The following is a 15,054-nucleotide window of genomic DNA, read 5'->3' as shown; positions in this document are numbered from 1 at the left end:
CAAAACTACTATGGAGACGTTTCAGGGAGTTCAGGAACAATGACACCGATACAGAGAATAACTTCCACTGGAGTGTCTTTATAACTTTCAGACCTTTTTCATGCTCAAACAGCAACACTAAAGAAAGATGAACATGTAAAAAAGCATAATTGGTCCTCTTTAATTTAAATGCGGCTACATATTTGAGCTAAAATAAAGTCTAATTGGATGCATAGCCTTGAACTTCAACAAAATAATAAATGGGAAAGCATATTTTCTTCTCATTTAAATGTTGCTTTATGTCATTCGTTATTTTATTTAGTCTTTCCCCGCTGTCGGCGATCTAGTTGAGCGTTAGACAAAGCACTTCTAGCTGTATTAAAAAAGACCAGGAGCTTTAAAAGAACCGCATAATGCATCAGCCTGGCCATCGTATGAAAGTGTGTGTGTGTGTTAATTCTGATGTAAGCCTCCTGCTGCAATTGAAAGCATAAAAGAAAGCACAAACCTACTGGAAAAAGACGAGGAGAGAGAGAGAGACGGGAGGGGGGTCAACACTATATTGAGTTTAAAAGCAAACAAAAATAGCTTCAAGGGAAAAGAAAGGGACATAAAGTCGCAGGAAATTTAAAGCAGCGTTTGTGGGTGTGTGTCGTTGAGTCAGCTGAATCTGGATTGCTGTCATGCACGGATCACAGGAAACGTCTGGATTTACATTCCCAGAACTGCATTTTCTGTGTTTTCTCCTCGGTTTTAAACAAAATTCAATGGATTCATTGTGCATTTGAGTGTTGAATATGCATCTCATTCCCACATTGACTTAAAGGGCATATTGCAGGTTTGAGGACCCAACGAGTCAATGCATGAACTAGATTGTAAAATATACTTATAAATACGCTACAGAAGCTTCTGGAGACGTTTTTGTGAGAAAATTTTACTTCCGCGTGCTTATAGATATACACGTTCGCTAACGATATACACTGTGCCCCCAATATTGTACAGATTTTTATGATCCTATAACAGGCCAGCAGACATTAGTATGTTTAGGGTAGATTTATACTATTAAATGTATAAAAATCTATACTTGATTTCTATTGTACTAAAAGCATACTCGGGTACATTTTTAATTTCACCTGGGTTATAACATAAACAGAAAATTAAAGTATTTAAACATTCAATTTTGTTTTTCAAGTTGCCTCTATTTAGGGCATGACTACCTATATCACACTATTTGATGCCTAATATACTATTGGTATAGTATACGACAATCAATATTCTTGCTTCGGCATCCCATGTTGAACTCCATCATATCGCCAGGATGATAATCATTTGATCCGAAGCCGATGCGGAAGAGAAATCCCGCTATCTTCACCTGCACAAACCGCACCAGGAACGAAAGATATAGGCTATAGGACCGTCACTTTTCTTGTAATGGAAACTTGTAATGGAAACTGGAAGTCCTGACAGGCCGGAGTTTTTTGCAACGTCCACAACACAAAGACAATAATTTACCATGACGGTGATAAATTAAAATACAAAAACTACCGAAAGCACACTGACTGACGACCGCTCTCACTGAACACCAGCCGACTCTGCACTGAGCCGAGGCTGAGGCTCGCTGATACGACGTCAAATTACACGATGTTGGGGAAAAAAGCCGTTTTTACGAGCAGTCCAAGAAACACTCACTTTATCTACTAAATTAGTGCCCTTATGTTGTTTTAAAACATTTTAAATCCTGCATTAACTTTTATGGTATTATGGTATTTTCATATTTTAGATTTTTTTTTTAATCTGCAATATGCTCTTTAAGTGTGAATTTAATTATTTACATTGATTTATGAAGCAAGTAAACATCCACATACACACTGTATGAAGCATAGTCTTACAAACTCAGACGCTCTCCTAAACTGTCCTTTTTCTAGTAATATGAGTCTCGATACATTTCAGAGAATTTGGATGATTAATTTCAATGAACCAGTTCAACCAAATGATTCACAGATTTGAATCTGAAGGGTCTGTCACCTCATTTTGTTTAGTTTATTACTAAACATGCAGTTTCTGAGCACATTTTTACGAAATAGGTTATATAATAAATAATAGAGTAAGACATAATTATCAGTGTTGTTATTTTTAAATGTTTTTGTTAATTTAAATAAAGCTGAAATCAAATCAAATATAAATATTATTTGAGAAAACTTTAACTTAATAAGTAAATTTAACTTACTGAAAAAAAAAAAAAGTTGAAGTACTAAAATTATCCAGTACAAAAAATTAGCTTCCTCAAAGTCCATTACATCTGATAACTTGTAAGGATGACTAGTTCCCACATGGGCCACTGCATCCCCATTTTATGTAAAGCTATATTTCAGCCATGTTCATGTGCAAAATGCATCTGAGACCAAAACACATCGAAATCTTACCCTGCCATCCTGGCTTGCAGACGGGTTTCACATGTATGTGTACGACAGCGTCCCGCGCCGCTCTCTTCTGACCGCAGTCGAACGCTGTCACGTGGATTTTATAATGTGACTTTTGATCAAAGCTCAGACTCTCTGTGTTCCTGATGTTACCTGCACAAAACACAGACATTTAAATACAGAAGACAGCAGTGTGAATGCATGTGTTTGAGTGTGTGTGTGCTAACCGTTGCGGTCTATAGCGAAGGCCGTGTCGTGAGAGGTGATCTGGTAGTTGCAGATCTGGCTGTACTGTGGCGAGCAGTCCTGGTCTGACGCCTGAACCTGCAGGATACTGTCAAACACTTTCCCCTCCGTCACCGAGCCGTGATACTCCAGCTGACCGAACACTGGGGGAAACTCGTTCACATCTCCCACTTGCACATGCACCGCAGCCCTGAGAGAGAGAAAGAGGCTTTTATTTTGATCCGCATTGTCTTGGATGCTTCATGTTTAGGGATGCAAGATATATCGGTCACCATATTGGTATGTATATTGATTTTTAATGTTATCGTTAAAAAATTTGGCCGATATGTTAAACCAGATAAATAATGGAATATTTCCTTTAAGTGAGACACTTCTGATGCGCACTGTTCGCCATAATGGTTTTTAATTGCCTGAAATATGATGGGTCTGTCATATATAGAGACCATCAGTTCCCAACAGGGGGGTCGCGACCCACAAGGGGGCCTCAGCGAGCTCTGATATGGAGGCTTGCGCCATATTTTGAAATGTTTATTAGTTTGTTAGTTTGTTGTTAGTTTATTTCTAGAGCACATTTACTACCAAAGTGCTGACCAAAGTGCTGTACAATAATCATAATATACACATTGCACCAACAACATTCCTTTCGTCAGTCAAAATATGCATTAAAAATCAAATAAAAAGAATACAAATACAAAAAAGTAAATTACACCTGAACCACTATGGTACACCTATAATAGGTGTTTACATTGGGACTATTTTACACTGGTTCGGATCGCTGCGGAGTAGCCCAGTAACTGCGTGACTCGTCATAGACGTACACAAGAGACGTCATAGACGTACAAAGTAGTTCCGGCTACAATGTTCTTCTGAAAGATACATTATTCTATTAATAAACGCAAGTTTATTATCGCTCGCTATAGTGCCAAAAAAAAAAAAAAAAAAAAGTATTTTTGCAAGTATTGAGGCCCCAGAAAGCATTCATTTAGTAATAGCCTATATTACTTGGATTTAGATTTATCGCCCAATATATCGGTTATCGGCTTTCAAATATAAAGAATTAGCGGTTATCGTTATCGGCCAAAATTTTCAAATCGTGCATCCCTGTGCATGTTCTCAATTATGTTTCATAATATTTGATTCTATTGCAGGATTTATTAGTGTTGAATTACCTGATTAGGGTCCAATTCTCACTATTAACAACGACTTTTACCTCAATAAACTCCTAATACTGCTAAGTTATTAAGTTTATGCTGTAGACTGTAGGATGTAGAATATGATCATGCAGAACAAGGCATTAATATGTGCTAATAAGCAAGCTAATATGCAACTTATTAATAGTGAGAATTGGACCCAAAACTAATGTGTTAAAAAAGTGTTATCGTTTTATATAAATTAATGGCCTAGGAAAAGTGACATCTGTACCCTATATTTAAATATTAATCTAAAAATGTGTTAGTTGTTCTTGGATTGTTGTTTTATTAGTGATAAAGCAATGAAACATGCCAGAGTGTGGAGACATTTCGAATTTTCGTTTTAAGTTTTTATAAGTTTAGGTTTTTCATCATTTCATCAGTATTTATATTTTATTTTATTTCGGCTAATTAGATTTAGTTCGATTTTTCGTTAACAATAGCCATGTTTATCTAAAGTTGGGATTTTAATTTATGCGCAAAACTGGAATATCACATAAAACATTTGCGAATAAAGCACTGTTTCCATCCCATGTGTTCAAGAGAACAATATCGTCACTTCCTGGGAAATTGGCGAAAACGATATGTAATAAAAATGGAAGTTTCTTGTAAAAAAAATTTTGTAATAACAAATCTTGAAAATATTTTTTTGTCAAATCAACTTAAATAATTTATTTAGTTGAGATAACTTATTATTTTGAGTTTCTGATGATAAAATGAATCTCCTTCATTGTATTAACTCACTTTTTCCAGTTCAATCAACTTAAAATTTTAAGGCAACCAGGTTACTTACTTTTTTAAGTTAAACCATCAATATTTTTTTACAGTGTACTACATCCATCATAAATGACAAATGAAAAACGATTTTTGATTTTTCTTTTTAGTAGACAATCTACTAACAATTGAATGACTCTTAGTTGACATTTAGTTACAAAGTTACTAGTTAGTAGAATGCCTAAAGTGGACCTAAATAACGTGTAAATGATATATTGAGTGAAATAGTTTTCCTATCTTTACTTGTGTTTGTGATTACATTAATTTATGAGAACTGATTTGTGGTCAGGATCTGAACTAATTATTTCGCTGTGTTTTAGAGGAGACGCACATCCTGAAGTCTTTTCTCAAGAGAAAACTCTCCAAAAGATCCATTCATTCGCCATCACTGTCCAGGAGAAACAATGAGATCTCATTTGTGATTTCACTCTCCTGCAGGTCATTATAAAGTCTTAAGGGAGAGAAAGATACTTAAAAAAAGAAAAAGAAAATGCCTCAAGGAATCCTCACGGCCAGTTCTGACACACTTTTGCCAGCTGAAATAACAAGCTTACATCATTCATGTCAAAGACAGTGTAAAAAGTGAGCAATACTTTGCAAAGGGCAACAGCTTCTGACAAATGACAGGATTATAAACACCCCTGATAATCTGGTGTAATGTTAAAAACCAAAACATACGCACACACACATTAATGCATTAGGGATGAAATCTATAGTAAAGCAGTGGGATTTTGCAGCTTTACTGCCCTTTAGAGTCTAATATCTCACTTTAATCCTTTATCGTGTGTGTGTGTGTGTGTGTGTAGTATATGAAATCAGAGCTGTCAGAGCCAGATAGAGTAATCCTGTCCGGATTAAAGAGATACAGAGAAATGAGGAAGGTCCCTCTCTCTCTACTCTTCTCTTCTCCATGATTTCTACTTTTATCATAAATCTTGTTTTTCTCTGGCTCATTCGCAAATGTCTTTAGAAGTGTTATTTTGTTTCAAAGGACTCGGTTTAGCTCACTGCATTAGCTCTATTAGAGCATCTTTATATGGATATCTGCAGGTATAGCATCGGCACAGTGTTTGTTTGCAGCTTTCAGGTAAACAGGTTCATTAGCATGCGCTCTTAAAAGCTTTTAATGCTTCAAGGTCAGTCACCTGATGATTACAGCCAGGACTAAGATGAAAAAAAAAAACCTTGATATTTGAGGCTGTTTAGTTCAGTATCCATTACAGTTATGGTAAAAATGATATTTATTCTGTATAGAGATACACAGCCAATTTTTTATCAATTTAAAAACATCTGCATTTTGGCTATATCATGAAAGAGGCAGATATAACATACATATAAATAGCTTATTAAGTGTGTGTGAAGAGTTGTGTAATGTCTTATAGTGGGGGGAAAGATTTTGCTTATCCACAAGTTTCCGAGGGGCGCTCCTGTAAAAAATAAAGTGGGTGAAACTTCCGGTGACGCGGCGGAAGTAGCATTCCAATGGTATTTTGTGTGTTAGTTAGCGAAGAGGCTAGCTGTTTTTCGGAGAATTATTTTACTATTTAAAGACGCAAATCTTTATGAGAGATGTCGTTACGGAGCTCAGGGACAACATGTGCTGTTCGCGGTTGTATGTATAGCTGGACTAAACTAATTTAGTGGCTTAAACGGAATTGTTTTGAACATAAGCTGAAAACGAAATCAGAGTGATCCTGCCAACGACTGTAGTTTCCATCACCTCCCAAAAGACGACGAATCTTCCTGTGTACATTTGTTTAAATTCTTAATATTCTATAAACTCTCTCAGCATGTGTTTGGCTGTTCACTACTGATGTTACACCTAAACTCAGGATCAAAGCCTGTGTTGACAGAATACCAAATGTGCCAGTTAATGTATTCAAGTAGCACATTCATTTATAATTTTGAATAAACTCCAAAGCACAATGACTAAGTGTGTATTTTTTATTTTAATTGTTTGTCAGCTCGCACAACTGTCTGTCACCATGCCTTGATGAGTATTGATTATTAATAATGTTATTATAATACTCCCAATCAACTACTGCGGAGGGTAAAGGTACTGTTATTTCACCCTTTTGAATTTCGTTGAGGTTGTGTTCCCACATCGTTAGCTAGTTTGGATCGCTATAACTTGAATGACTGTCAACTGTTGAATGAACGAGTGTCAAGCATGTCAAATCGCGCTTTGTTTACTTCCAACCGGAAGTCGCGCCCACTTTTGACGCAAGGCCTCATGGGGCGTAGGAAACTTGTGGATATAAATGGATCAAACCCACGTTCAATGAAAATGATTTAAACTAGTAAACCTTAATGCGTGTGTTTTTGAACTTAGACATTTTAAAACGTGATCAAAACTGTAATCTATTTTAATGACAAAAGTTTGAATAGGTAAGTGACAAATATCGTTATTGAAATCGGTTAATGTTAAAATCGATATCCGTATCCCCCAACAAATCCTATTGGTACATTCCACACTCTTAGAAGAAAAGGTTCTTTATAGAATCTTAAAAGGTTCTATCAGCGCTACGTATTTGGAACCCCTAAAAGGTTCTATACAGAACTCTTTTTAGGGTTCAATAATAAAAACCTTTCAGGGTTCTTTGTAACCAGGAAAAAGGTTCTATATGGAACCTTTTGGGTTCATTCATTATCATTTGTTTTGTCCTTTGCGGATTAAATATTTCATATAGTTGACAAACATCAAGACCCTAAAATGTATTTATGAATGCATGCGAATGATCACAAAATTCAAGATACACTCAAAAAATGAATTTTGGCCTCTTGTTAAAATAATTAATTAAAATAAGCAAAAGTAACATGATTGTTTAATATTGTCACTCACAACTTAAATTAATTGTGTTCAACCTAATTCATTTGTGTGAAATCTACATGAATCATTGTTGTTGACATCTAACTGGGCAGTGGATCTGTAGTTCCCAGCATGCTTTGCAAGGGACTGCATTAAGAGGGTCAATTTATGGAAAAAGTGTTATTGTATGTGTTTTTCAGTAAATTGAAAGATATTGTTAGTTAATGTTAGTGTTTTATGTTCAGTTATGTTAGAAACTTAGAGTACTTTCTGTAATGTTTTTGAATTTTGTGGTTACCATTATGCAGAAGAGTGGTGGCTGTGTTTGGGTCAGTATTGTGTTTAGACTCAATCAATATTATACTATATGTGCTTTAAACCTCCTGTTCAGGCTGTGGGTATAAACCTCACTCACAGTCCTGCACAAGTAATATAATATTACTATGTAAAAAATGGTTTAATTCAATTGAACACTAGAAGTGTCTATCATTAGAAGTGACCATAGAGTCAAAATAACTAAAATTATAATGTTGGTGAATTGTTTAGTTTTGGCAGGACAAAACGAAATGCAATTAACCTGACAAAACTTTATCTAGTAGGAATGACTAAATTAATTGAAATTCATACAACAAGATTACAACAAATTATTTCAAACTAATTTAAATTTGATGGAAAAATGTAATTTAATTTCGTGGAAAACCTTAATTTTAATTAAGTTTGTTCAACAGATTATTTTTTTGAGTGTATATGGGTTAGAAAAAGTATATATTTATTTAATTTTATGTAGTTAATCAATCTCACACAAAAAGTGCCATTTCAGTTTTTCTCCTCCAAAAATCAGCATGATTAAAATGTGAAATTAAGTTACTACAACAGTTTAATAAACAATAATTTAATTGCAACTACAAAATAGCACAGAATCATGTAATGTATGAATGAATAATAGCCTATAAAAAACCTTTGAGCCAAAAGGGTTCTTTCTTTACATTATAGAACCTTTTTTAGCCTAAAAGGTTCTTTGGAGTTGTAAAGAACCCTATGCTTCATATATAGAACCCCAATGAACCATTTTTTCTAAGAGTGTAGGATAGTATAGTGCAGTAAAAGTTTGTACGCATTTCTAACTATGTTTTCATCCTCCTATTTTTATGCAGATTTTGGGATAGCACATTAAAAATAAACTCTGGATGGAAACACCAAGATGCGCATAAATGCATAAGCTACGATGGAAACATATTTACCAAATAAATCTATTGATGTGCAATAAAAAACAGAGGATGTGATTGTGTAACTGGACTAACCAGTGGATCAGTTTCACTGTTTGATCATTCTGGAGAGCGATTTGGTTTAATTCCCTCCCAAGAAGCGTCTCACATGATTGCATTCCCAAACATCATCAGCATCCGAAACGCCAGATAGCATGAGTGTTTATTGTTTCATCTGAGACACAAGTCATTTATGACGGAGGGGAAAAGAGCCACTGTTTCTTCCCTGATTGCATTTTTAGCATTAATATTTTGTGCAATTTTTGTTCTCTTGAACACATGAGATGGAAACTGTGCTTTATTCTCAAATATGATATTCCATATTTCCGCCTACATTAAATTTGCAACTTTGGATGGATTTGGCCTGATTACTAGATTCAATATGGTTTATTTATTGAAGATTATTGAGTCTGACTCTGAACACCGACTGACTGCCAATACGCTGCAGACCAATTCGAATTATATGAATTCATAAATGTTATGTTTAATAAAATATATCGCATTATCAATCATATAGATATAAAAGTAAATAAGGATTTATATTATTAAATATCTTTATTAATAAATAAATGCTGTTTTTTTATTCTATTAATCAAAGAATCCTACACTCTAAAAAGTGCTGGGTTGTTTTAACCCAATTTTAGGTGAAATATGGACAAACCCTGCACATTGGGTTAAAAATGTAATTTAAAAATGTAACCCAATGGCTGGGTTTGTCCATATTTTACCCAAAATTGGGTTAAAACAACCCAGCATTTGTTAGAGTGTAAAATAAATGTATCAGTTTAAAAATATGAAGCATGAACTGTTTTAAACATTTTCATCAGCAGCAAATCAGAAAGATTTCTGAAGGATCATCTGACACTGAAGTAATGATGCTAAAAACTCAGCTTTAATTACAGGAATAAATTACTAAAAAAAATATATTAACATAGTTATTTTAAATTACAATAATATTCCAAAACATTTCTGTTTGTACTATTGTTGACTAAATGCAGCTTTAGTGAGCAGAAGAGACTCCTTTTCTAAACCTTAAATTGCCAAACCCAAACCTTTGAATGGTTGCGTATAAATATATATTTAAAAAGTACTGCCCATTAGCAGGTACAGGGAACCTCTCGAAGAGGAAAAAATAAAAATCTTTAAAAGAAGAAACTGTGAGTAACAGAGAGAGGTGAGTCAAGCACAGATGAATCATTTGAGAAATAGTTCACAGTGTTGCTTTCAAAAACATTCCCTCGCAAATATGATTCACACTGAGTTGGAGAACATGCATTGATTTAAACACACACTGACTTGTGTGATCTCTTCTCCCCGCGTCTCTCCGGCCCCGTGCCACAGTCGTGCGCTTGAATGATGAAGGTGAAGTCTCTGTGGCTCTCGCAGTCGACCGGTCCCCGTGCCCGCAGCTGGCCTTCTCCTGACGTGCTGTTCAGGACCACGGCCACGAACGGAGCGCTGAGACCCTGTACGTGAAAGCCACAGATTTCACCTACACACAGAGACAAGACCACAGATTAGGACTTTCATTTCATCAGCCTCTCTGACTGTAATCTCGGGATTGTTGCTCTTTTTAATCTCACAGTGACGCCTTTAGAGAAGATCTAAAGGGGGCAAATTCTTACCTTATGCAGCTCTGTATTGTTTTTCTACCCTTGAAATGTCAGTATAAATGGACATACATTGAAGTAAGCCTCTTGCAGAACCTGATTTCATGTTCTTAGGTCTTTGTTGATCCTGGAACGACTTTCCAATCAGATTTGAGGGACAAGTTTACAGTTTATGTCAAGTTTAGTCTTACAGTCAGGGTTTGGTGCTTCTAGTGTTATTCGCCGGTCATTTCCCCATCATTTATGGGTAGAGTTAAGTTAGGGGTAAGGAAATGAATAGAACAAAATTTCTGGACAGGAATTTAAAATATGTTGACCCATAAACGCGTCTAACTCACCGTGGCTGCGTTTATTTCATCAGAATACAGTAAAAACAGTAATAATGTTAAATATATTCAAAACACTCTCCACATTAGACAAATCACTTAAAACTAACAGCTCTTGTTTCATTTCCCACAATCATTTACTGATGACCAATTAATCCTATATGTGTGTGTGTATATATATATATATATATATATATATATATTTGTGTGTATATATATATATATATATATATAGAGAGAGAGAGAGAGATATTTACATATGCATGTACATGTATTTTTACACATATATGTAAATATATACTGTATCTCTCTCTTAGCTGTCCATCGCATTCGATGATGACACTTGCTCCAGGGGTGGGGGTAGGAGGGGGGTTGGGTTCAGCGACCTTGCCGCTGGTGCCACTTCTCGTGGGCATTGAGTCCGATCCTTGAGCCGCACACTCGTCCGCAGATGGAGCAAGGGAAACCAGATGCCAGGGGGGTGCCAGCCACCCACTGATGTCTCTTGATGCGCCTCTCGGATCGTCGGTCTTGGTTGGTTTGGTGTATTTGTGAGACTGCAGAGGCACAGGTGACCTGCCAAGCAGATCTGTCGAGTGCCAAAGATTCAAGCTGCGTAAGGGGGATGTTCGCTCGCTTTAGGATGTCCCTGGTGTAGTCCTTATAGCGCCGCTTTTGCCCTCCAGCAGTCCGCTTTGCACCCATTAGTTGACCATAGAGGACCTGGCGGGGCAAGCGATGTTCAGGCATACGTATGGTGTGCCCGATCCAGCGCAGATGTTTTTTGGCCACAGCTGCTTCCATACAGATCGAGTTAGTGTTACTTAGGATGACTGTATGGGGGATTCGATCTTCCCAGGACAAGCTGAGAATCTTCTGCAGGCAACGGATATGGAATGCCTCTAAGGTGGTGATGTGCTGGCGGTATGGGGCCCATGACTCTGCCCCGTAAAGCAGAGTGGTAAGACACACCGCATTGTAAACTGCAACCTTGGTACTAATCTTCAGGTTACGGTTTTCAAAAACCCTGCTGCGTAGGCGTCCAAAAGATGATGAGGCTTTATTTATCCGGGTGTGTATTTCTACATCAAGGGAGCAGCATGAGGACAGAGTGGAACCAAGGTAGGTGAAGTGGTCCACTGTTTTAAGTGGAACACCATTTATGTGAAAACTGGGGGATGTGGAAGCGGGGGTGGTGAGATGGAACATGACCTCGGTTTTTTGGGTGTTGACCTGTAGGCCAAAGGATTGGTACAGACTAGATATTGTGTTAAGGGCATTCTGCATAGAGTCCGGGCTGTGAGCTAAGACAGCACAGTCATCAGCATACTGAAGCTCACAGATTTTGCGTGTTGTTGTCTTTGTACGGGCCTGGAGCCGACGGATGTTGAAAAGGCTTCCGTCAAGTCTGTATTCCATATGGACACCGTCTTCATGTCCCATTACACGGTGGAAGAGGCAGGTGATGGCAGAGAGGAGAATATTAAAGAGCACTGGAGCCAAGACACAGCCTTGCTTCACCCCAACATTTACCTCGAAAGAATCTGATTGGAGTTCTCCCATAAGGACTCTGGCTTGCATCCCATCATGTAGCTGCTTTAGGATGGTGAGAAACTTGGGTGGAACCCCAAGTTTGGAGAGGTGTTTCCAGAGCAGTTCACGGTTGATGGTATCAAAAGCTTTGCTGAGGTCGATGAAGGCGACGTAAAGGTCTTTGTGCTGTTCTCGGCTCTTTTCCATCAGCTGCCTCAAGACAAAAACCATGTCTGTTGTGGATCTGGTTTTCCGGAAGCCACACTGGGTTTCCGGAAGCACCGTTTCCGAGATGTGCTCAACCAATCTGCTGAGCATGATCTTGGCCAGGACTTTCCCTGCAATGGATAGAAGAGATATCCCGCGGCTGTTGCCGCAGACTGCTCGGTCTCCTTTCTGTTTGAAAATGACCACAATGTTAGCATCCTTCCAGTCTTGTGGGAGGGTCCCATGTTCCCAGATGTTTTGGATCAGGAGGTGCAAGCGACGCGTGAGGATGTATCCCCCGTGTTTGAAAACCTCTGCAGGGATTCCATCGGGTCCAGGGCTTTTGTTGTTCTTCAGCCCTGCAATGGCTTGTCGGAGTTCTGAGTAGAGTGGTGGGGTGTCCAGATGTATGGTGGGTGGCAGGTCTGGAAGATTATCCAGAATATGTAGGTCAACAGGGTTGATGTGGTTGAGGAGATTTTCAAAATGATTTGCCCAACGGGCAATGATCTCGTGGCGGTCCTTGAAGAGCTTGGTGCCATCAGCTGATCGGACTGGGGCAACTGCCCGCTTCCTGGGGCCGTACAGTGCTTTGATGGCATCATAAAAGCCTTGAATATTATTGCAATCTGCCAGGTTCTGGATTTCTTGTGCCTTTTGTACCCACCAGGTGTCCTCCATAGATCTGAGGGCTCGCTGGGTTGCTGTTCTTGCAGCATTGAAGGTGGCTTTAAGGGTGGGAGATCCGGGGCAGGACAGGAGAGCTTTGTGGGCCTCATGCTTAGTTTTTAGGAGTGATTGTATCTCAGCTGAGTTACAGTCAAACCAGTCCTGATGGTGTTTCCTTGATTGGCCTAGTGCCTCTGAGGCTGCGCTGTGAATAGCCTGGCACATAGCTGGCCAGTCGGTTGATTCCTCAGGGATCTTGTTGAGGTTTTCAGCAAGGAGACGTCGGAGGTTGTCTTTGGTGGTGAGGCTATTCAGCGCTGTGCAGTTGAGTTTCTTGTTAGGAGCTGTCCTTGGGCCACGGGGGTGAATGCTCATGAGTAGTTTGGATCTGACCATGCGGTGGTCAGTCCAGCACTCAGCTCCGCGCATAACACGGGTGATGAGGACATCCTGTCTGTCCTTTTGACGGACAATCACATAGTCAAGAAGATGCCAGTGTTTTGAGCGGGGATGCTGCCAGGTGGTCTTAAGCCTGTTCTTCATCTGGAAGATGGTGTTAGTAATGACTAGCTGGTGCTCCGCACAGAGGGAGAGGAGTCTGAGCCCGTTGTGGTTCATTTTTCCCACACCATGCTGGGCAATGACTTTGCTCCATACCAGGTGCTCCGTGCCCACTCTAGCATTGAAATCTCCCATGAGTATGAGCTTGTCTGTAGCCGGTATTTTCTGTAAGATGGCATCAAGAGCTCTGTAGAAATCCTCTTTGACGTTGTGCTCGGCATCAAGTGTTGGAGCATATGCACTGATGAGAGTGGCGAAGCGTTCCTTTGCCAGGGGAATGCGCCATGTCATCAGTCTTTCATTGATGCCGATGGGGGATTCCGGAATGCACTGCAGCAGTTTAGACTTTACAGCAAAGCCAACTCCATGGTTACGGCGAGTGCCTTCGGGGACCCCCTTCCAGAAGAAGGTATACCCAGCACCAACCTCTGTCAGGGAGTCCTCCCCATGTAGTCTGGTCTCACTGAGCGCTGCTATGTCGATGTTATATCTTGCGAGCTCCAGGGCCACCAGTGCTGTCCTGCGATGGGGCCTATCAGGAGTTTCGGTCAGGTCCAGCAGTGAGCGAACGTTCCACGAAGCAATGCTTAACTTTTTTTTCACTTTGAGTTTTCGACCGCAAGGGGGGATGCTCCGACGGTTGCGGCTTACCGTCCGGAGTATGAGGAGCAGACAATTTTTGGACCACCTTTTCCAGGTCCTTCCCCATTCCAGGGGTGAGCAGTGTGGAGCTGCTCAGTCACAGTGGAAGCTGCCGAAAAGACGCACTGCTCCATCCTGCAGTCCTAACGACCATCACTCCATTGCCGCCTGTGTGCATGGTTTGGTTAGACACTCCCAGCCACATCCTTGGCCTGTGTCCACCACCATTCCACATCGCCACAGGACTTTGGGGGGGGGGGGGGATTAACGGGAATCAGGGCATTTCCATACACCGATGGGCCTGCATGCCGCGTCTCTGGGGCCCACTGCTGCTCCGAGATCCCGTACAACTTAGCCTGGAACCTCAAAGGGACCAGTTACCATGTGTGCCGCGAGGAGGCGTGTACAAGATCTTGGCAGTGGAGAGGCTATGTACCGGCTGAGGAGGCTTACACACTCGGCTCCTCTTTTCACCCCTGAAAACAGAGGGCTATCCGGTGGCAGTAGCTGAAAGCAGAAAGGCAAGCAGAGGCAGCATGCAGCATGCACTAACTACAAGCATTCCTACTCCAACACTGCTGCACTGACGCATCACACGCCCTGTGTGTATTCACACCACACACATATACTGTATACACACACAGTCACACACATACATCAGTTGTGCGTGTACATACTGTATATAGTGTATTTGTGCACATACTAGATGTACTTGTGACACTCTCCTGTAACTCCACTGCACACTAAATGAGCAAAAGACACAAATGTGTGTATTATTGTGTATGTGGCTAATCATTTTATGTTTGTGTGTATAGAGTTTCTA

General features: G+C 39.6%; 2 protein-coding genes across 3 annotated transcripts in view; one reads left to right on the top strand and one right to left on the bottom strand.

The window, feature by feature from the left end:
- The window catches only part of LOC120483562 (NLR family CARD domain-containing protein 3), a 73,924-nt gene that overhangs the window by 14,254 nt on the left and 44,616 nt on the right, over window positions 1–15,054 (top strand). The gene's annotated exons all lie outside the window — the stretch shown is intronic.
- The window catches only part of clstn2b (calsyntenin 2b), a 75,477-nt gene that overhangs the window by 39,875 nt on the left and 20,548 nt on the right, over window positions 1–15,054 (bottom strand). The window contains exons 3-5 of the mRNA XM_039678678.2: window positions 9,980–10,175; window positions 2,627–2,835; window positions 2,403–2,552 (exon numbers count right to left, since the gene is read on the bottom strand). Coding sequence (XP_039534612.2) covers window positions 2,403–2,552; window positions 2,627–2,835; window positions 9,980–10,175 — 555 coding nt within the window. The remainder of the gene's footprint in view (window positions 1–2,402; window positions 2,553–2,626; window positions 2,836–9,979; window positions 10,176–15,054) is intronic.

This window comes from Pimephales promelas, chromosome 16 (genome assembly GCF_988280905.1).
Source record: "Pimephales promelas chromosome 16, fPimPro1.hap1.1, whole genome shotgun sequence".
Taxonomy (NCBI): domain Eukaryota; kingdom Metazoa; phylum Chordata; class Actinopteri; order Cypriniformes; family Leuciscidae; genus Pimephales; species Pimephales promelas.
Note: the sequence above shows the minus strand (reverse complement) of the source record. Positions and strands in the feature narration are given on the sequence as shown.